This window comes from Biomphalaria glabrata, chromosome 17 (assembly GCF_947242115.1).
Source record: "Biomphalaria glabrata chromosome 17, xgBioGlab47.1, whole genome shotgun sequence".
Taxonomy (NCBI): domain Eukaryota; kingdom Metazoa; phylum Mollusca; class Gastropoda; family Planorbidae; genus Biomphalaria; species Biomphalaria glabrata.
Window position 1 is genome coordinate 15,534,553 of NC_074727.1, and position 21,229 is coordinate 15,555,781.

The window sequence follows — 21,229 nt, forward strand, 5'->3', positions numbered from 1 at the left end:
TATTGTAATTATTATTTATTTATGATAGTTTTGAATTGCGTTGTAAAATTGACAGTTATGTATATCTGTTACATAAACTCAAGTTTATTTAGCTCTAAAAAAACAACAACAAAATACAGAGTATTTTATCAGAGTTCCCGTATCAAGTTAAGTTAACAATGTCTACCAAGGTACATTGGACTAGCTGTCTCGAAGCTACAACCCAAAGCGCAACCTTATTAACAAATGCGTATAACGTTAGACGTTGACTAGATCTATGATGTCCAAAGTAGACCTATATTGTGACAAAAAAAGTTAACCATTGGTGAAATAAAAAAAGCGATATTCGTTCTCTGAACACACCGGAAATAAGACAAAAAAAAGTTAAACATTGGTGAAATAAAGCGATATTCGTTCTCTGAACACACCGGAAATAAGACAAAAAACGAAAGTAGGAGAAGAGGAACTTAACATCAACCTGAACGCGCGTTAAGTGAACAAATCGAAGCAGACGTGAGCTGCTTGAGTGTTAATCGCATGGGGATCAACCCACGTAACTTGGACAATTAGCCAAAGCTCAGATTCTAAGCCAGTTTTATTCGTAGACCAACTGCTTGGATAGAAATAATCTTTGGATACAAAGGTATGGATGTTTCATTGTTTCTTAGTACTAGCTCTTGGATGTTTCATTGTTTCTTAGTACTAGCTCATGGATGTTTCATTGTTTCTTAGTACTAGCTCTTGGATGTTTCATTGTTTCTTAGTACTAGCTCTTGGATGTTTCATTGTTTCTTAGTACTAGCTCATGGATGTTTCATTGTTTCTTAGTACTAGCTCTTGGATGTTTCATTGTTTCTTAGTACTAGCTCATGGATGTTTCATTGTTTCTTAGTACTAGCTCTTGGATGTTTCATTGTTTCTTAGTACTAGCTCTTGGATGTTTCATTGTTTCTTAGTACTAGCTCTTGGATGTTTCATTGTTTCTTAGTACTAGCTCATGGATGTTTCATTGTTTCTTAGAGTACTAGCTCTTTTGTCATGAGGGCGTCGTTTAGTTACCAATATACTTTTTGACTTTTCTGTGAAATTTTTCAGTCTTTTAAGAGATTAAAAACGGAAAGAATTAAGTCTTGTTTTTTTTTTCTTTTTCTAAATATCACTAAATACACTCTGGTCACTTAGAGATATAAATAAAAGGTACATCTGATCTCTAGATCTTTTGACTTTTTAGAAATTATTTTGTTCAGTTTTTATTTTGAAATTTGACCTACTTCCCTATTTCACACGATTACACCTATCTTTTGTCACTTAAATTTATATTGTTTTATCATTAATTCACCTGCATGACGCGTAAGACTGTATCATCTACCATTTGAAGTAACGTCGTCTGTACTCTATAAGATACGAGTTAAACCTTCTACATATCTATAGTGAGAGATTTTAATCAGCACCATCTAAATTAGGGATTTTCCCGATTAACTAAAAAATGTCAAGGACTCTAAATTGATATTTAACGTTGCCAACTAAATAAAAGTGAAAAAGAGAAGAGCTTAAGAAACGTGATACTTTAGTGCTAAAATGTGCACAACATTGAACATACAACTTTTTACAAACATAGCTTATCAATACTTCCTTTTTAGCGGCCCCCGCAAGCCGCTATTAGGTTTGTGCAAAATGTCCGTCTGTCCGTCTGTCACACTCAGATCTCGAAAACTAGAAGATAAACGAAAAATATTATTTCACCATGCGATGCGGCTTGAAAAGTTTAGGTGCAACGGCTACTTTTGGTTTTCTAAAAGACAACCGTTTAGTTAATAAAATTAATTATGCAAGCGTTTTTTTTTTCGTAAAAATACACCAATTCTAAAACAATTACATAGATGTAAGGGAGGCAATGCTACAATATGTTAACAGAGAGTGACAAGTTTCTGTGCGTATTTTCAGTATCACTAAGTTAAAATATTTAACTTAGAAGGAACATCCGAAACATGTATAACAGAAAAAAAAACATTTTTTTTTCACAACGGCAAATGAATCTTTGAAACATTATTACTTTTGACCATCAAAATTAAATCCCGTCTTGAATATTTCCTGCGAAATGGCGGATCCGGCAGGGATCCGACTCCGACGGGGGCCGCCTCTGAGTTTTTGTGATAACATAAACTCTCTTTGTAATCTTGTTGTTGTTTATTTGTTCTACTCGGGATACACTTAAAAAACTTGCTATTTATAGATTTCCGCTATATATGAAAATCTCCGATGGGGCTAAGCTTAGTTAAATTCTAAAATACTTTAAAAGTAGCAAGTGGTTAAGTTGTATGAAGTTTATGGTTACTGAGCATTCTACCAGCTTATAATGATTTTAAACTAGTTTTAAAAAGTTGTGTTCCTTCAAGAGTGAGAAGCACGTGCCTTGCTCGCGCAACTCTAACACCCCGATGAGTTTAATTAGTTTTTCTTTGGGTGAAGGATGTTTTACATTACAGCTTTTTACCCATTTCACCCCATTTCCCAATTCTCTTTTCTTCCCCCTCCCCCACAGGAAGGGGTTTACTGGAGTGTGGGAAAGCCTTGTGTTAAGTATTCGAATGCACGTGCTGTCATGTTGACGTTATCTGATGGTGTTTTAATTAAATGATGCTGCTCCGGGGAGCTCCTGAATGTAGGTCACAGAATGGGATCAAGGTTTTTCATTAGGGTAGAACGCCCATTACATCCAGATTTTAATTTTGTGGAAATTTGATGGCCAAGTAGTTGAAACGTTTCCCGATGTACTGAGGGTCTGGAGTTCCATTCTAGGCGTATAAGGATTGTATGTCTTGATTTATGAAGTTCCTAAGCCCATAGTGTTTAGTAGTTATACATTGAGTCACACGCGACATCGTAATAAAACTCATTTACACCTATTTATAAAACTATGCCCTAAATACATTCATATAAAAACCATCATTAGAAGAGATAAATATTAAATTATAATTCATTTACAATTCAAAGAAAAAAAAGAGTAATGTAAAGTTCCCCTTTCAGACATAGCTATTTATGGGGCAGAAGATGTAAAGGTCATCTGTTTCTTTGGCCATCGGTTAACGAGCAGGGTGTCATGAGACCAACCTCCTTTACTTTCCCCAACTAAAGTCAGATACCCATTAGAGTTATGTGGACCCAGGGGCGCCCTTAAAATCCCGAAATTATAAAATCAGTCTTCACAGAGTTTCGAACCCAGGACCCCGGTTAAAAGAATTCATAATTAAAGAACAATGAATCCTGAAAAAAAAAAAAAGATTTTTTTTTTTAATTTTAATGGCGGACAACATTGGATTAGGTTTATAAGGAGGATAATGTTACTTTTTTTTAACTACAAGTTTCGAAGGTTCCTTCAGAAATGGATATTGTTACATCCTAACTCAACCTCAGACCCCATGCAGGACCACACGGGATGGCATCGGCTTGTGTTTGAACTCGGGCCCTTCCTTGACGACAGTCCCAAGCGCTTATCATACAATCAGGCAGCTCAGTGTTAATCTTTATGGTTTCATTAGTTATGAAATAATCTTTTTGTGTTTAAAATGTAATCGTTTGATCTTTTTGTGCTTCGTGTTTAAATATCCAATTCAAATGTCATTTATCTTTATGTCATTTATGTGTTAACTCATTATATGTGCAGTTGTAGACGCAGTCTAAATAAATCACAGTTTTTATATCTGACCTAAAACTAGTCACGTTTGTATCATAATAAAGTAATCCTTTTATTTCTAGAATGAATGACTCAAACACAAGAAATAGAACTGTTCTATGAGTTCTATCTAAAATGTGTGGCCCCTTTGACTGTCAGACCCAATCCCTATTTTAGATACGCCTATGTCATTTTAGCATGTTCATTTGTCAAAAGTCGTACCTATCAACTCATTAATTTAATAACTAGTGTTAATGAATGCCGTACAGCAATTAGGCGGCCCTTTGTTCATATTTCCCCAGGTTCAACAGATGCGATCTGCTGGTATTGTCTTTTCGTTAGATTTTGTTTCAATTGTAGGAATGTGCATTCCTGTTGGTGTCTATTCTAGTTAGTTTCCATCGTAGTGATTCCAGAAGTTTCTATTCGAGTGAGTGCTTGTATTAGCTTTCCCATTTTTTAAGATGTTGATCTCAATGTTTAGCCGTCAAAATACTCACAGCTTTTCTTAACACTACACACCTTGATTCAAAATGGACTGCTTTTCGGATTTGAAATTTATTAATTTGTGTATGAGTGTGGCTGTGATTTCTAAATACTGAGAAGGACTTAAGTTGGAATGTTTCAGACCTAAGCATGATTCGTAGACCAAGCTTCTCTTGAAGTGTCCTGCAAAGGAAGCATGCGGACTCTAGAAGAACAACTTTTTGAAAAGACATAAAGTAGTGGGTCACGTCTGTTGATACTCTTCTGTAAGCAGCATTGGTTGTGTGCTCAAAAAGTCTCAGTTAAATAGTTTCAAGACTTGACTCAAAAACTTATAAGAAGGTAATGATGAACGGTGTTATCTATTAGATGACAGTAATTTCGCTTTTACTAAAAACTTGACTTACTGACTTATTAATGTGGACCTCCCCAGGAGAGTCGCAGCCACACCTCTCCACCGAACTCGGTTCTGAGCAGCTTTCTTCATCTGCTCCCATCTCACTTCAGTCTCCTCAACTTGCCTGATGACCTCTTCCAGGTTTGCATGGGCGTGCCACCTCCCTCCCTAGAGCAAGTGTTAGCCTTTTTCTTTTTAATCTGCGAATTTTTTGTTCTTTGTTCATTTTTGCTGACTTTTCCCTGTCTTCTTTAATTGAAGGATTTCAGCAATAAGAAACATTTTTTTTTCGAGTAACCGGAAATCGTTGTTTGACATCTAGGTTTAGAGAACACGTAGAAACAATAATTGCACCAGATGGCCATAAACATGAATCGAGCAAGAGACTAGATCACGGCTTAAATTAAAGATCCGATACAATAGAGCATTTCCATTTCTAGATACATCTACGTTTAGTTACACGTTTTAGAAAAGTCAAATGGAAAGACATTTTTTGTTTAGGAGTTAGATTTATTTTTATTTCTCTCATTTGGCTTGACGAATAGAAAAAAAAGTCAGAGAGTGAAAGAGAAAAAAAGAAAGTCAACACAAGAAAAAAAAATTAGTGAGACAATGTAAGTGACAGAAAATATAAATTAAAGAGAGCTGAGTAATGTACAAAAGAGGACAAGAGATACATACATTAAGTGAAAGAGAGAAGAGATACATACATTGAGTCAAAGAGAGGAGATACATACATTGAGTGAAAGAGAGAAGAGATACATACATTGAGTGAAAGAGAGAAGAGATACATACATTGAGTAAAAGGGAGAAGAGATACATACATTGAGTAAAAGAGAGAAGAGATACATACATTGAGTGAAAGAGAGGAGATACATACATTGAGTGAAAGAGAGAAGAGATACATACATTGAGTGAAAGAGAGGAGATACATACATTGAGTGAAAGTGAGAAGAGATACATACATTGAGTGAAAGAGAGAAGAGATACATACATTGAGTAAAAGGGAGAAGAGATACATACATTGAGTGAAAGAGAGAAGAGATATAAACATTGAGTGAAAGAGAGAAGATATACATACATTGAGTGAACGAGAGAAGACATACATACATTGAGTGAAGAAGAGAAGAGTTTACATCGCTTGTGGGACATAGAAAGTGGGACTGACAAAAGACAGAAAAAAGAAACAAGAAGAAACATGAAGTGATGGACAGAAGAACTTAAGAGATGATACAGACATAGAAAGATGGACAGAAAAACTTAAGAGATGATACAGACATAGAGTGTTGGACAGAAGAAGAGAAGATACAGAAGCAGAGTGATAGACAGAAGAACTAACGAGAAGATACAGACGATGAGTGATGTGCAGAAATAAAAAAAACAAGACAGATATTTAGTGACTGATCACAAAAAAGAGAAGTGACGTGTAGTAAATGACAGGAAAACAAAGAAAGAGAAAAGAACGACAAAGAGTGATTAACAAAGAGCATGAAACCAGTAGAAGTAAGTAGTCACAACCTGCAAAAAAAAAGGGAACCATGAGGAAAGACAGAAGATGAGAATGATGGATGCCTACGGAATAAAAACTGAAGGGAAAAAAAACGTAAAATGGTTTTCGTAAAAACGAAAATAGAAAGAAGGAAGAGAGAAAGAGGAAGAAAAAAAAAAGTTTGTGGTAAACCAGAAGCTGCTGTCAAGATGAACTAATTAACAGAACATCCGCCCATTGGAAGCTCAGTTTGTCTCTCGTTTGTTATCTGAGCAAAGAACAATGTCTTTTTATTCGTTCACTCATTTATTGACAATGAACATTTAATTACATCACAGAGAGATAGACAGAAGGCGCGGTGGCCGTTTGGTAAAGCGCTTGGAAGTCCGAACCGAAGGGTCCCGGGTTCGAATCCTGGTGATGACTGGGATTTTAAATTTCCGAATCTTTAGGACGCCTCTGAGTCCTCCCATCTCAGACATTAGTTGGAGGAAAGTAACGGCGGTTGATCGCTGTGCTGGCCACATGACACCCTCGTTAACCGTGGGCCACTTCTTCTTCTTCTTCTTCTTGAAACTGTCAGGTAGAGTTGAGCCTTCGGCTCTTGGAACTCTAGGCCAGCAAAAGTGAACAAGAGCTCCCTCTCACCGGCCTGAATGAGAACAGTGTACACTGTTCTGTCTGGCGGGTGGGTAGGTCATCATATGCCCCATAGATCGCAAGGTCTGAAAGGGAAAGTGTACTTAAAAGAGAGAGAGAGAGAGAGAAACTGGATCTATGGGTCATCCGCCTATTTATTGGAGCTGTCATCTTTATGCAGAGGGTGCCCTCGCACTGCGGCGTGAGGGGCAATGCCGTGGCTGATGCTCAAGCACGAGAAGGAGCGCTGGCCGTGCTCACTTTCGAGTCACCAAGTACGTTCCAACAGGCTACCACAGTTATACGAGAGTGGGTACATGAAAAGTGGTTGAAATCCTGGGATGACTCCAACACTGCCAGGGGAGTCTGGCAGCACATGCGCCGCCCAAATCGAGAGGACCCGTGGTGGAGGCTAAAAAGGTCGGAACAAACAACAATAGCGCAGTGGCGCATGGGACACTGCCCCATAGGTGCGTACTTAACCCGGTTCCGGCCAAATTTTGATGCCCGTTGCCGACACTGCGGGGAATCAGAAGAGACGGTGGCGCACGTCTTGCAAGAGTGTCCGCAGCTCCGCGAGCTGCGGGAAGACGTATCCAGTGGTTCACTATGTTTGTATGGAAGCTATGAGGCACTACGCCAAACAGCAGAGTTCCTTACCAGGGCACTACGGGAGACCTAGGTCTCCCTGCCTTGTCACCAACTGGAGTTCATCTCAGGATCTATGGGTTGATTAAATAAATTGTTTCACAGAAGTATTGTTCGGGCCTTACATAATGTCTTACAAACGCTTTGTAGTAGCATTAATTAGCATACATTTATTATTCTAAATTATATATTTCGACAAATGACTTTCTTATATGTTCGGCATTTGGTGATAAAACCCGACCAGCAAAACAATTCAACAACCAAATTAGTAGAAAGAACAACATTATTTTATAGAACTTTGGTTTCAAATTCAAAAAGATTGACGACCAGCATTCATCAGGCCCTCCTGTATCTCTCTGACGACGTTCTTTTTTTACAAGGTCTAATGTGACTCTGTCAGTCTGGTACAAATTGTGAACAGGTTATTTCTCCCACAATCATTCTTAGATCAAGTTGAAACTTTTGCACAATTATTTGTTATACCTAACAAAACATGAATCAATATATATATAAAAATAAATAATTAGTACAAAAATTAGTCAATTAATTACTGGTAATTAATTATTTTGTTTGTTACCAAAAAGGAAAATTAATCCTTTAGTATTCAGTGATATGATTGAATAAAGTAAATGTGTAGGGTTTGCCCCCTTAGAAAATTGTACACGTTATTCTTTAAGTATTTTTATATTTTGCTTGGCTTAACTTATAAAGTACCGCACAGTTTTGCACAATGCTAGCTATTGAGGTATTGAGCTTGAGATATTACAGACAGAACAGAACCACTAGAGTTTATTGGTGATTTTAAGATGGTTACTATGGAGCGGTGTTTCTCTATTTTTACACTTTTAGCCCTCTCCTCCCCTAAACCAAAACAAAATACGTTCACGCTCCCTTTGTACGTTAAGGGTCCGGGGGGGGGGAAGGCTCCAAGCTCCCCACACAGTTTGAGAAACGCTGGAATAGAGAGTAATAGAGACTCGATCGAGTCCCTTGTTAACTTCGTAGAGGCGAAACCTGACGCGTTCTGAAACTTGTAAAACATGTGTTCGACCATGCTATTGACTGTACATTATCTTGACTTCTGTCCACGCTTACCAGCCACAAGCACGTGCAGCGGCGGCCCCCGCCTCCCCCTCTCCCCCGGGGTCAATAACAAATGTCTGGAAATAGCAATGCGATGCTTATACAAAAACGATGCCACGAAGCTCATTGTATATGTGTGTGAGTGTGTGTGTGTGTGTGTGCCTGTGTGTGGGTGCAGAGACCCAAGGGGAATAGTTAAAAAAAAAACACGACAATTAGGAGAAATAGAAATCACGTATACACACGTACACAAGCAAATGTTCACGTACACAATCGAACACGCACACATACACACACGTACACACACACATACACTTAAAACAAAAAGAAAGAAAAAAAAAGTTTTTTGTTCACTTTTTATGTCAGCTGAAATCTACATCTCAGATAAACTCTTGCTGGGGGGTTTTACCGTGTATACAAACCTGAAAAGGAGGTTAGTTGGTGGGAGGGAAGGGGGGTGTAGGTGCACAAATGATGCAGTCGGATAAGATGTGTTATGTTAGACAGGGGGGGGGGGGGAGATAGGAGAGTAGGACTGTTGGAGTGGCAAGGTTACCCACTGTCAACACTGAAGTTAAGCTGACTATGGAAGTGATACAATGCCGTGCATTCCTTCAGCTCGTTATGGCCGTTTTCTGCACCTTCCTAAATCCATATTTCAGTGTCTTCAAACATGCAAAGAAATTAGGATGTCTTCATTACCGACTTGGTGATAACAGTACAAAGTAAACTTTCCCTTTTCAGACCTTGCGATTTTTAAGAGCAGATGATTTAAAGGCCATCACTTTCTATAACAGACAGATAACAAAGATGTCATGTGGCCAGGGCGACGACTAAGCGGTGTCAGGTACTATTAGAGTTGGCTGGACTCAAGGGCGTCCCGAAGTTGTAAATCCAAGTATTTACCAAAAGAAGACGAACCCGATACACCCAAGGTTTGGAAGCAAAGTGCGTTACTGCTAGACCACCTCGCTAGATCCAATATCTAAGGGGGGGACATTTTGTTTGAACTACCACCATTACAACGCTTCAGAAATCTTTTGGCTCATTTTGAAGCACGGTTTGCGGATTGTTTGTCTGTGTGTGGAGAAGGGAGGGGAGTTAGTTACCTTGACCCCCCCCCTCAAACTCCGGACTATCAGTTGGAGACCAATCTTTATTGACCTGTCACGTGGCAACGAGCTATTGGTCTAAACTGCCCACAGGTTGTGACGTCTCAGGTCAATGTTGAGGCCTTCAACAACGATTGGTCTCGGTCAGATGCCCCCCCCCCCACTTTTTCACTCAATGCTAGTGCTAGCTTAAAAGACTACAGTAGTAATTATTTCAAGTGGTGACTTTATATGTTATTACTTTGTAGCCGTTATTTCAGAGTTGCTACATGAAAACGATACCTTGTAATAGTATTAAATGCTGTTGCATTAAAGTCATAAACTTAATCTCTACCTTATCCTGTTACATGAAAGTCATAAACTGTAATGGTATTGAATGCTGTTACATTATAGTAGTGCACTTTAGTTGGTGTTATTAATTGCATTTCAATTCCAATGGCATTGAATACTGAAATACGGAAAAGATTCTATTCAATGGTTTTGAATGCTGCTACATTGAAAACTGTAAGCGCCATTGGGATAAATTGAAAACATTTATTATATCTTTACACCCACAGAAAAGAGTTCCGTGCTAGCCTCAATGGGGGTTGGGGGGGGGGGAAGGGGTATGAAATCATGAGCATATTTATTAATTGAAAAAGATTATTCAGATACAAAAACATTTTTTTTTTCAACCATTAAAATTGTGATTTAATGCTGAGGCTATCTCATATCATTGTGTACCATACAAGTGTGTAAGCCTTAGAATTGTTTCCCCTTTCGCCTCACGTTCTATAAATAATCAGATTTTATTTTCCTCTCTAAAACTTCCCTTGGTCCTGTTTATTTGTTCTTCTTCTATCTTTCCCTCTACACCTGTCGCGAGTTAATAACCCTCCTGGTCCCTGGTCAGGCTACACCACGCCCGCTTGCCCTCCACACACGCACCGACCTGACAAAAGCAATATTTAGACAAACTCTGACCGCACCAGTGATCTGTTATCTGTGCCAGTGACACAAGCCTCTCTACCCTAGATAACTCGTGTACAACTAATAAGTTGATTTACTAACTGCTGATTTCCCTTGGTATTCTGTGTTACTAAATATATACTCGATTTTTTTAAAACCACTTTTGTTATGGACCCTAAAAAATATATCCAATAAAAAAACAAGCAAAATAAAACAAATATAGGCTACTTTAAAAAAAAAAAAAAAAAAAAAAAAAAACACGTATCAATGAGGAAGAACTCCACATTTACAACTATGTCTCTCAATAATGTAAAATTTATTTATATGATACAAAATTATTAATTACCAATATTATTTCCCTGATTTATATGATACAAAATTATTAATTACCAATAATTAATTGGAGAATTTGCAAATTTTACAATTGATTTATGCTTAGTTAGGCACAATAAATTATTTTATAATGTTTCAACTTGATCCGAGAAAGTATGTGGGTGAAATATTTAACTTTTTGGTATCAAACAAAATAATTAATAACCAGTAATTAATTGACTAATTGGTAAATTTATTTTATATGTCCCTCCAACAGAAGTCTCCGCGAGGGCGACACACTTAGGTTGGGTAAAGTTATTCTGAGTCTTCACTACTGTAGTGGGTACTTGGCGTTAGTTTGGTTAAGTTAAATGTGTGTGCTAGTCTCGTGACTTCCTCGTTAAAAGTCGGTTATAGTCTCCAAAAGAATTTCATGGTTATAAGTGATTACATATTTGAAAGAGAAGTATCGAAAAATCCTTTAATGATTTTTTATTAGAGAGAAAGACAGAGGACAGAAAGACAGAGAGAGAGAGAGAGAGAGAGAAAGAGTCTGAGAGAGGGAGAGAGAACAAGTCTAAGAGATAGAGAGAGAGAGAGAGAAAGAGTCTGAAAGAGAGAGACAAAGAGAGAGTCTGTGAAAGAGACTAAGAGAGCGAGAGAGTGAGAGAGAGTAAGAGGCAGAGAGACAGAGTCTGAAATAGAGACAAAGAGAGACTAAGAGAGCGAGAGAGAGAGAGAGGCAGAGAGACAGACAGAGACTGAAAAAGAGAGAGAGAAAATGAGAGAGAGAGTAAGACAAAAGTCTCACAGACAGAACAAAATCATGAAGCATCAGACTTCCGTCTTCGCTTTTTCATTTCCGTTTGATTGTGTGAGTGTGTGTGAGAGTGTGTGTGTGTGTGTGAGAGAGAGAGAGAGATCGTGAGGGAAAAACGTTTGTGAACCAGACCTAGACATAAGTGTATCTGAGTGCTGACGGTAAATCTCCAGCTTAACTTGCAGAAATCAGTGCAGTTCCCTGAGTGCTCACCATTTCCCCCCCCCCCCCACACTTTTTTTTTGTAGCGTTATTCCTCTACTCCCCCTCCCCTCCCCATGAGTGACCTATATACTTTGTGAAGTCTTCTTACTGACCCATCTTTCGGAGTCTAAAGGGATTAAACTTTCGCTACTTTTAACTTATCCCAAATACGCTTTCTTACCTCCCTTTACCCCATCCAAACAACTCCCTAACTCTCCCTTTTTTTTTTTTTTTAAAGTCAATAGTGGTAACTTATATAAAAAAAAATCTTTCTACTCCACAGGCGCAGTTGTCTTGTAAACAATGGATTCTCTCCCGTTGGAACAGTTCCCTCCCCTTGAAGGTTTAATTCTGCCCAGATGGTCTCCCTTTGCACAAGGACCGTAACCCTCAGCCACGGCAACTCTGCTGGAATTCCTTATACAGCGCTTCAAGACGGAAAGTGGATTGCTTCCCCCCCCCCCTTTTTTTTTTTAGTGGGTGTGAACCACCCCTCCCCTCACGGACTTTTGATTTTCTTCTAGCGCCTAGTGTTTTAACGAGCAAGGGAAAGGGGAATTATTTAGTGTCAATGTTCTGAAACGCTTTGGAATGAGAGTCTTTATTTCAGTGTGAAGTGTTCAGGGACCGTGAAACTGGTAGGTTTTTATTCCTCTATGGAGTGCCTCTGAAAACAGCATTACGAGTCAGTGTTGTGTTTTCTTTTTTCTTAAAACTAATTATGATGTTGTGTCGATTGTCTCTCGTGGAATCATTTTGAATGTTAGTCATAGGAGTCTACTTGGGGATTAACTGCTGAGGATTATTACCAGTAGGACCCACCACGTAGGTCTGCCATGACCTCGTTTAGTAGTGGGGCTTTCAGGGGAGTAGCTTCCAAAGATGAACGGTTGTTTGAGGAAGAGCAGCTGCCGGACGGATCGTTCGACAAGGCGGACGATGAACTGGTGATAGTGGAAGTGGAGGACAGAAAACACGATGCGGTCAGCGATGACGAGGCGGCGCCCCTTACGGTGCGCTTTACGGCGCCCCTTACACCCCACCTTACAGCGCCTACGTCTAAGAAGCACGGTCAAGGTAAACTCAAGTCTCCTCTTTCCAAGGGGAATAGTCATCAGAATGAGAAAGAGTGGTTTCCACTTCTGAAAAGCTCATCAAGAATCGAAGACAATTCCCAACTTGAGTTGAGCCCACATTTTGAAAACGCCCACGTAAGAACACCTCGTTCAACGACGGTGACGTCAAACCTGTCACCACGTCGCGTGCAGCACATTGACCCGGATGACGCCCATTTCTCTGGAATCGATCGGACCGCTTCCCAAAATGGCCCCGGTAGCGCTCTGGACCCGAATCGGTCAAGGGCAGATAATCAAAACAAGTGCGCATCGGTCAGTGAGTTACCGGCCTTCCACAAAGAGACAGGATCCGCTTTATCTGTGCCGAGTAAAGAACCTAGCGCATCGTCTAGACCATTACACGCGCCTGGAAGACTGGATTCCAACACTGTTAAACCCTGGCCTTCAACAGGTTCTGTTGACTTGACCGGACATAGGAATGTACCAGACTTAATCAAAGGTAAGAATCTCTTAGTGTTAAAATATCACTCCTGTTGTGTAGAAATGTCTACTAGTTTCACATTTTGAATTAAAAGTATGATTGAAATAAAATTAGTATTACCACGGACCTTTTCAAACATCATTTAGGTCTTTTCAAATGTACTTACTTTGCCTTTATAGGTAGGTTTTCAGTCGGTTCAAGTGTCTTGAAGTCACGTCTGTATTATATAAGATAAAAGAACAGATAAATCGTGATGTTAGTTTTTTCAATGCGCTTTATAAATTCAATAAGGATCTATTAGTGTGATTAATAATCACCTTTTACAAGTATCAGAGTCATTACAATGAATTGAATTCACTTCTAACTAGTAATAAACGTACACCAGTCATCATCGGAAAACAATAATAATAAGACAATAGAATCATACCTAGGTCTATACTCTAAGTGCTGTCAAGAATTTTACCTATCCTTTTTTTTTGTGTATAAAGGTGGATAGGATTGGAATAGGCCTATATATCTGTCATTATCTGGGTGAGACGGAGGATTGAAAAAAAAAGAACACAAAATACTTGGCCAGTGTATTTATACTTTTATAGTGATGGAATGCTGGACGTATTGCTACGTTTTGACGTCATTAACTTGGGGCGGACTAATTAACTTCGAATTATAATGTCTAGAAGGTCTATTTATAACCGGAGAAATTAACCTAGTGATAAAAATATCTCATTTGCACTAATTATATATCGGTCTAAGAGCGATCGACGGGATAAAAGTTGTATCGTTTGTTTAAAGTGTAGACGTAAAGGGGACGTAATTTCGTACGTCCTTGTCATAAAAAATGTGTTAAGACTTTTAAAATATAACTCCTTTATTTAAAAACACATTACAATAATATCTTACACTGGGTATTAGTGTCAGGGTTTTAGTATTTGAAAGTTATTGTAATTTGTTTTTTTTAAATAGCTTTAATAGTTAGCTTTTCTATTTGGTGTTTCTCTCTCACACTCATCGCATAGCTACTTAATGGAGCATGTCAGTGACATATATATATATATGAATAGAAATAAGTATTGTCGGTCCTGCCGCTGATATATACTTTTGAACAAAGAAACGCAAAGGGTTAGCTTTTTTTTTTAAGTAGCCGGCATTTGTCGATACATAACACACAAAAATATTTGTAACAATAAAAGTTATAGTGAATTTTTTAAAAGTATAGCAGCCAGATCATATGTAAAATTAAATTATATACAAAAGAAGGTAAACTAACAAAAAAAATTAGTCCTTATCATGGCATTCATTATGACGCTACTGGCAAATTGTATCTTTGCATTTCTTTCTTCTTCCCCCACATTCCTTCCTCGTGCTCTAATGTTTCTACCTCCAAGCAGCCGCCTTTCTTCATTCCTCGTGCTCTAATGTTTCTACCTCCAAGCAGCCGCCTTTCTTCCTTCCTCTTGCTCTAATGTTTCTACCTCCAAGCAGCCGCCTTTCTTCCTTCCTCGTGCTCTAATGTTTCTACCTCCAAGCAGCCGCCTTTCTTCCTTCCTCGTGCTCTAATGTTTCTACCTCCAAGCAGCCGCCTTTCTTCCTTCCTCGTGCTCTAATGTTTCTACCTCCAAGCAGCCGCCTTTCTTCCTTCCTCGTGCTCTAATGTTTCTACCTCCAAGCAGCCGCCTTTCTTCCTTCCTCGTGCTCTAATGTTTCTACCTCCAAGCAGCCGCCTTTCTTCCTTCCTCGTGCTCTAATGTTTCTACCTCCAAGCAGCCGCCTTTCTTCATTCCTCGTGCTCTAATGTTTCTACCTCCAAGCAGCCGCCTTTCTTCCTTCCTCGTGCTCTAATGTTTCTACCTCCAAGCAGCCGCCTTTGTGAGATGTTGGCCAACAAAATGCAAACTAATTATATTGTTAGGGTTGAAGCAAGACAAAATTAAGAACTCACCGATTCCCCCGGACGCCGCTATCACTCTGATTGCCGAAGCAGACTACAGTTGTGATGAGTCAAAATTCCCGGTCAAAGAAATACTTTACAATACTCCAACTCGACTTCACATCCACTGATCCATAAACACAAAAAGAGAAAGCAATTCTCACTAGAGAAAGTCCAAAAACGAATGTCCCGCAACACACTTCAGAGGTCATTTTACATTCTCCAGCAGAAACAGAGAATCTCTGTAGTTTGCATGTGGGAAAAAAATCATTTGTAAGTAGGGAAGGGGAGGGGGGGTTTACAACAATATGCTTAGGAATTAAAAAAAACAATTGCATGGATGTATTATAATAGTTAAAGACATATTTTATAACTCTTTGCAGAAATAAACATAAATGTCTAACTTTCAACAATAAATATATGACCCCTTTCTATAGAATGTTGTAGTTAAGAAATGACTGCATGAGATCCTGCTTGTATACTTATTGAATACTTCCTGCGTCAACATTTGATTTTCAAGTTGTAGACAAAAAGCTGGCAACATTTGGTGTATTTAACTATTGTCCCCAGTCTCACCCTGGCACTAAGAATGGAAACATCCGTAACTAAAAAGTACACGAGAACATGGCAGGTAGTAAAGAAAAGCTTGCTAACAAGTTTGTTTTATAGAGCACAAAAGGGAGCAAAAACCCTGTCCTTTTCAGAAAAATGGCAGTAATTAGCAGTTTTTTCCCTTAGAAAAGCTTTGGGTTTTTTTTTTAAGTTATCTTATTTTTTATTACTTGTTTCTTTCAATTGTAACATGACATTGTATTTGTAACATGACATTGTATTTGTAACATGACATTGTATTTGTAACATGACATTGTATTTGTAACATGACATTGTATTTGTAACATACATGACATTGTATTTGTAACATGACATTGTATTTGTAACATGGCATTGTATTTGTAACATGACATTGTATTTGTAACATGACATTGTATTTGTAACATGACATTGTATTTGTAACATGACATTGTATTTGTAACATGGCATTGTATTTGTAACATGACATTGTATTTGTAACATGACATTGTATTTGTAACATGACATTGTATTTGTAACATGACATTGTCAATGATTCTGCAACGTTTACATCGGCAATCACAAATGGCTATAAAAAAGATAGTGCACCCTAAGGCTAAAACAAGACATACTGCATCACGGCAGATAACCCAGTTTTTTTTTTAAACTGTTGCGTTGATGTCCGATTAGAAAAACACACACACACGGGGTCATTCATTTGTGACGTCTCACTGCAATAGAGTTCAATTATTAATTTCATTCGTTAACAGTAAATGTTGTTGACAGTTTATGAAGATGATAATTCTGTTGTAAAATTGTACGTTATGTAATGGATACGGTGTAATGATGTTCTTACGATTCTGGTTCATTTTGTGATTTCTAAAAAAAAAAATTATTAAAAATAAATTTTGTAAAAAATAATTAAGAATAGATGACATGAAGCTCCTTTTTTTCCGTTTACTGTTGCCAACTAGAGTAGATTCCCTTTGATTCTCAAATGTGTGCTTGGTGTCTTTTGCACGAGATCTCCAGCTGTCTGTTGATTGAAATATTGTATTTATTGATTGACTGATTCGTTCGGAACTACAAAACACATGTTGACGTTTGACTGACTTTTGACACCACTTTCTTCCTTGTTATATGCATATTTTCTACAGCTTTACATTTTATACTTGGGAGGGTCCAGGTCATGCTCTTCCAGTACTCAACGTCTGGTTTAGTCCGAAAGGGCCGGCCTTACGCGTAGGCAAACTAATCAGCCACCTAGGGCCTGCGATTGGTGGGGGCCTCACACAGGATTAAAAAAAAATAGAGAGAAAAAATTGCGAAACATAGATCAAATTTTAAACATAGCAAATCTCTGCCTCTACTGGCCTAGCTCTAAGTCTCTACAATAATTTATGCGCAAATGTATAGATCAACTTGTTAGGCTACATATGCTAGAGGACCATTGTTTCTTCCTTTCATTTGGGGGCCACCCTATTCCTTTGGCTGGGGCCTCCATGTTCGCTTTGCGTAGGGCCTCCTATTACCCAAGGCCTGCTCGGATCCCGAAATTAGTCCATGTAGACGTCTGAAATGAATGATCCCTAAGACAGTCACTTAACCTCCAGACTTTCAATCTATTTTAATATTCCTTTTATCAAGGTACAAATATTAGACTTACATCTGCACTACATAAATCAATGACAAAAATTAAACATTTAGTTAATCCGTTAATTGTAATCTATCTTGTTTAAAAAAAAAAAGGAATCGGTCCTTGCAATATTGAGAGACATGACAGCGATTGATCGGTTCTTTGCTATGTAGTATCGGTCATTTCTTTTCTTTTAGAAGCGCACACTTAAACAAAAATTAAGAGGTATGTAGAATAGATACGGAGATATGTGAAAAATGTTGGAAGCCGAATTATGAATACAAGATTTTTAGAATCTATCTTTGACTTACTTCACTTATAATTGCATAGAGTTAGATCATTCAAATCTGTTTTTTTAAACAAAGACTAAAGAGTGTCTATGTCACAGTGTTACCGACAGCGCGATACTACTGGCACGCATGCTCAGTCATTTGTCCGCCCCCATTTTTTTTTAAGGTCTCGCTGGATTTAAGTGTTTGTTTTTATTTTTGACGATTCCCTTGGCAACCGCTTTGTTTTGCTTGTGGAAAGGTTTAGATCCGTTAAAACTTGTGGGTGTAGTGACGTCATGTGTTTAGTGTTTTTTCCCTGTGACGCCAGTGATTTGTTTAGGCAGACAATTATTATTATATTAACATCCTCTTGACAAGAATACATCCGTGGACAGAGACTTTCTTATTCTCCTAAGTTCTCTCTCTCTCTCTCTGTCTCTCTTTGTCTCTCTCTCTCTCTTTCTCTCTGTCTTTCTCTTTGTCATTTTCTGCCGTTCATTTTTTACTCTTCCTCCTGTTTCCCTTTCTATTACTTTCGCTCTTTCTTTGTGTGTTTGCATCTCTCTCTCTCTCTCCCTCTGTCTCTCTCTCTCTCTCTCTCTCTCTCTCTCTGTCTCCCTCTCTGTCACTCGTGTTATTGTTTTGTCTTCATACTTTTCTTTTTTTATTAATTTTCTTCCTTTGTTTTCTCTCTCTCTCTCTCTCTCTCTCTCTCTATCTCTCTCTCTCTCTCACTCCCTCTCTGTATCTCTCGTAATCTTTTATAGTCTTATATTATTTTGAACTTCCTAAATTGTCTACAGTAAGTGTTGAGCTTTTCTAGCGTTTAATCCTTGAGACTTAGAGCCATCCACTTCAATTAACTTGTTTTCTATTTTCAAAATACGAGTTTCGACTTTTGCTCGTGTACCTTGTGCTGTAATGACTATTGGCCACCAACAGGCATTTCTTTACAAACGGATAAATATTTGGCAGCCGCTGATTCATTTAAGCATTTAAATAAGAGAAAATAGCGTACATGGAAGTCATGGAACTGCAAGAGGTAGACATCGAACTAGATGTTTGTTGTTTTTTTCAGATCTGAAGTCACAACGAAGCTAATGTCTTTGCTAACTGTTACATATCAATTTAATGTCACCAAAGTATAAATTAAAATAAACTATGTGAAGTACGGGAGAACAGACTGCAGATGTCGCAAATACCCACGACACACTTCAATCAAATTAGCGTAACATCTCACAGGAAGTGTTTTGATTGGTTGAAGAAAATAATTTCATTGGTTAAGCCAAGCGTTAGAAAAGGCGCCATCGAGAACCTTCAGTCGTGATGTACATTTTGTAGAGATAGGACCTATTTTAGTTTTGAGTTAGAATGTGTAGAGACAAGTCTTGTATTTTATTAGATCTAGTAGTAAATTTGAATGTTTTCATTATTGAACTTTGAAACAAAGTTATACATCTGATACAGTTTTATTTCTGTACATTCTGTAAATACAGTGATTCCTAGTTATTGAATTAAAGTTCTGTATTTGCATTAAAAAGGATCTTCGTTTATTGAATAGCACTTAGATCTTGAGATATACATCTACAGAAATCACCGGCACATCACAGTACTTTCTTGTAATATCTTTAGCACATCTCAGCACTATCGTCAACAAAGAACCTGCAACATATTCAAGCACTTTCAGCGATTAAGAAGAAGACTCGTGACACTAACAATCATCATCAACAATCTCTTGACTTGCGTCCTAGGGTTGCAGTGACGGTTTGCGTAACCAAATCCCTACACTGTACCTACTCCGCAGCTGTCCATAGCGGAATATTAAGAGGAGCCTGCGCATTCTTTCTAGTTGTCCAGCCATTTCTAAGCCTCCTTGCACTAAGACTCCGTACTGGGATTAATCCCTTACAGCACGGTCCAGGTATCTGGCAGTGTTTTGTAGGGTCTGCTTGCCTCCGTACAGAGCGAGACCCCCGCATGCACCAGTTCTATCTGCTCCAAGACTAGTCGTATCTTCGATTGTGTCTCTGAGATCCCAGCAGTCGTAGAGGATGTGTTCTACTGTCTCGTCTTCCTGTGACAGCTTCTTCTTTGGGTGACCCTTCCTTGGTGCTCTCTGCACTTTACCTTGAAAGATGATTCTGACAATGTGTCTTACAATATCACCCAACCAGCTGAGCTTTAGTCTCTTTGCACTATTTTCCTCCTTTTTTCAAAGTACAATATCGGAGACCCAGCAGTTTTCTCTAGGACATAGTCTCAATGGCTTGATTTTATTTCAAATTCAGTGTCCAGCGTTACCAACCATACAGCAGGGGAAACAAACTCTAGCTAAGAAAATAGTTTTAATTTTACTTGGAAGCTGATGTTACTCGTGACGGAAACGCCAATCTCAGACGAGTTTTTTAATGTCTTTGTGAGATCCTTCATCGCTTGTTACATATGACCCTAGGTATTTCATTGAGTCTATTTCTTGTGTTTTAATGAAAAGATTCATAACAGACTTTTTAGACAACGTTGAAATTTCGACAAATCAACCAGATCTTCACTTCTGCTAGCTTCAAGAAGATTTACTTAGTTATCCTCCCTTCAACTAGCTTCAAGAAGATTTACTTAGTTATCTTCCCTTCTACTAGCTTCAAGAAGATTTGCTTAGTTATCTTCCCTTCTACTAGCTTCAAGAAGATTTACTTGGTTAAAGCTATTACTCATGGAGCATAAAGTTGAAGCAATATCTTTGAGAAAAATTTTAAGTTGTATATTTGTCACGGATTATCCCCCATTAGATCTAAATGATCTTTCACGTGAGTTCTGATCAGGGCCGGCGTAAACATTGCGGGCCCTATGCGAAACGGATTGAGCGGGGTCCAGTGTGGGTAGGGATAAGGATAATTTCAAAATTTAGATTTTGCATTTTAAAATACATTCGTCTTTGCAATAAAGTTTTAGTAAATGAAAGCTGACAATGCCGGTTTTTTTATCGCGCGTACGATTGGCATTCCAAAATTACAATTTTGTCTATTTTTCAGGAGATTTTTATGAGTTTTCAGGAGATTTTAATAATTTCAGATTTCCAGATCTTTTTTTGTGTAGCCTATATTTTGCAAAATCAGGGAATGCGGAAACCATGTTATTATATATATATGGATTATGGTTTAATTTACACCTAGAATGAGCGCGGGGCCCACTGCGGTCGCATAGTGGCCTAAGGCTGGCCCTGGTTCTGATTATTGTCGTTGTCTGAATGTTTTGCATTCGAGAGCAACCAAAAACCAGCACCTTCGTCATTCCTGCTGATAGCCATTTGGCAATCTTTGAAACAAAGCATTAATAATCAGAAACCAAAGGTCAAGTTTAAACACCTAGAGCTAGATGATTTTAATATTTGGGTTACGCCAATGCAGCTTCAAAGCATTAATAATCAGAAACCAAAGGTCAAGTTTAAACACCTAGAGCTAGATTATTTTAATATTTGGG

At 38.2% G+C, this 21,229-nt stretch overlaps 1 protein-coding gene across 4 annotated transcripts in view; it reads left to right on the plus strand.

Moving 5' to 3' along the window:
• Positions 1-21,229, plus strand: part of LOC106055582 (solute carrier organic anion transporter family member 4A1-like) — a 102,864-nt gene that overhangs the window by 43,326 nt on the left and 38,309 nt on the right. For 3 of the 4 annotated variants that reach the window (XM_056014878.1, XM_056014876.1, XM_056014880.1), the window contains exon 2: positions 12,074-13,365. In XM_056014878.1, coding sequence (XP_055870853.1) covers positions 12,627-13,365 — 739 coding nt within the window. In that variant the 5' untranslated portion in view covers positions 12,074-12,626. Of the gene's footprint in view, positions 1-255; positions 623-12,073; positions 13,366-21,229 lie in introns of those variants that run through there. The other variant, XM_056014879.1, reaches the window with a different exon arrangement.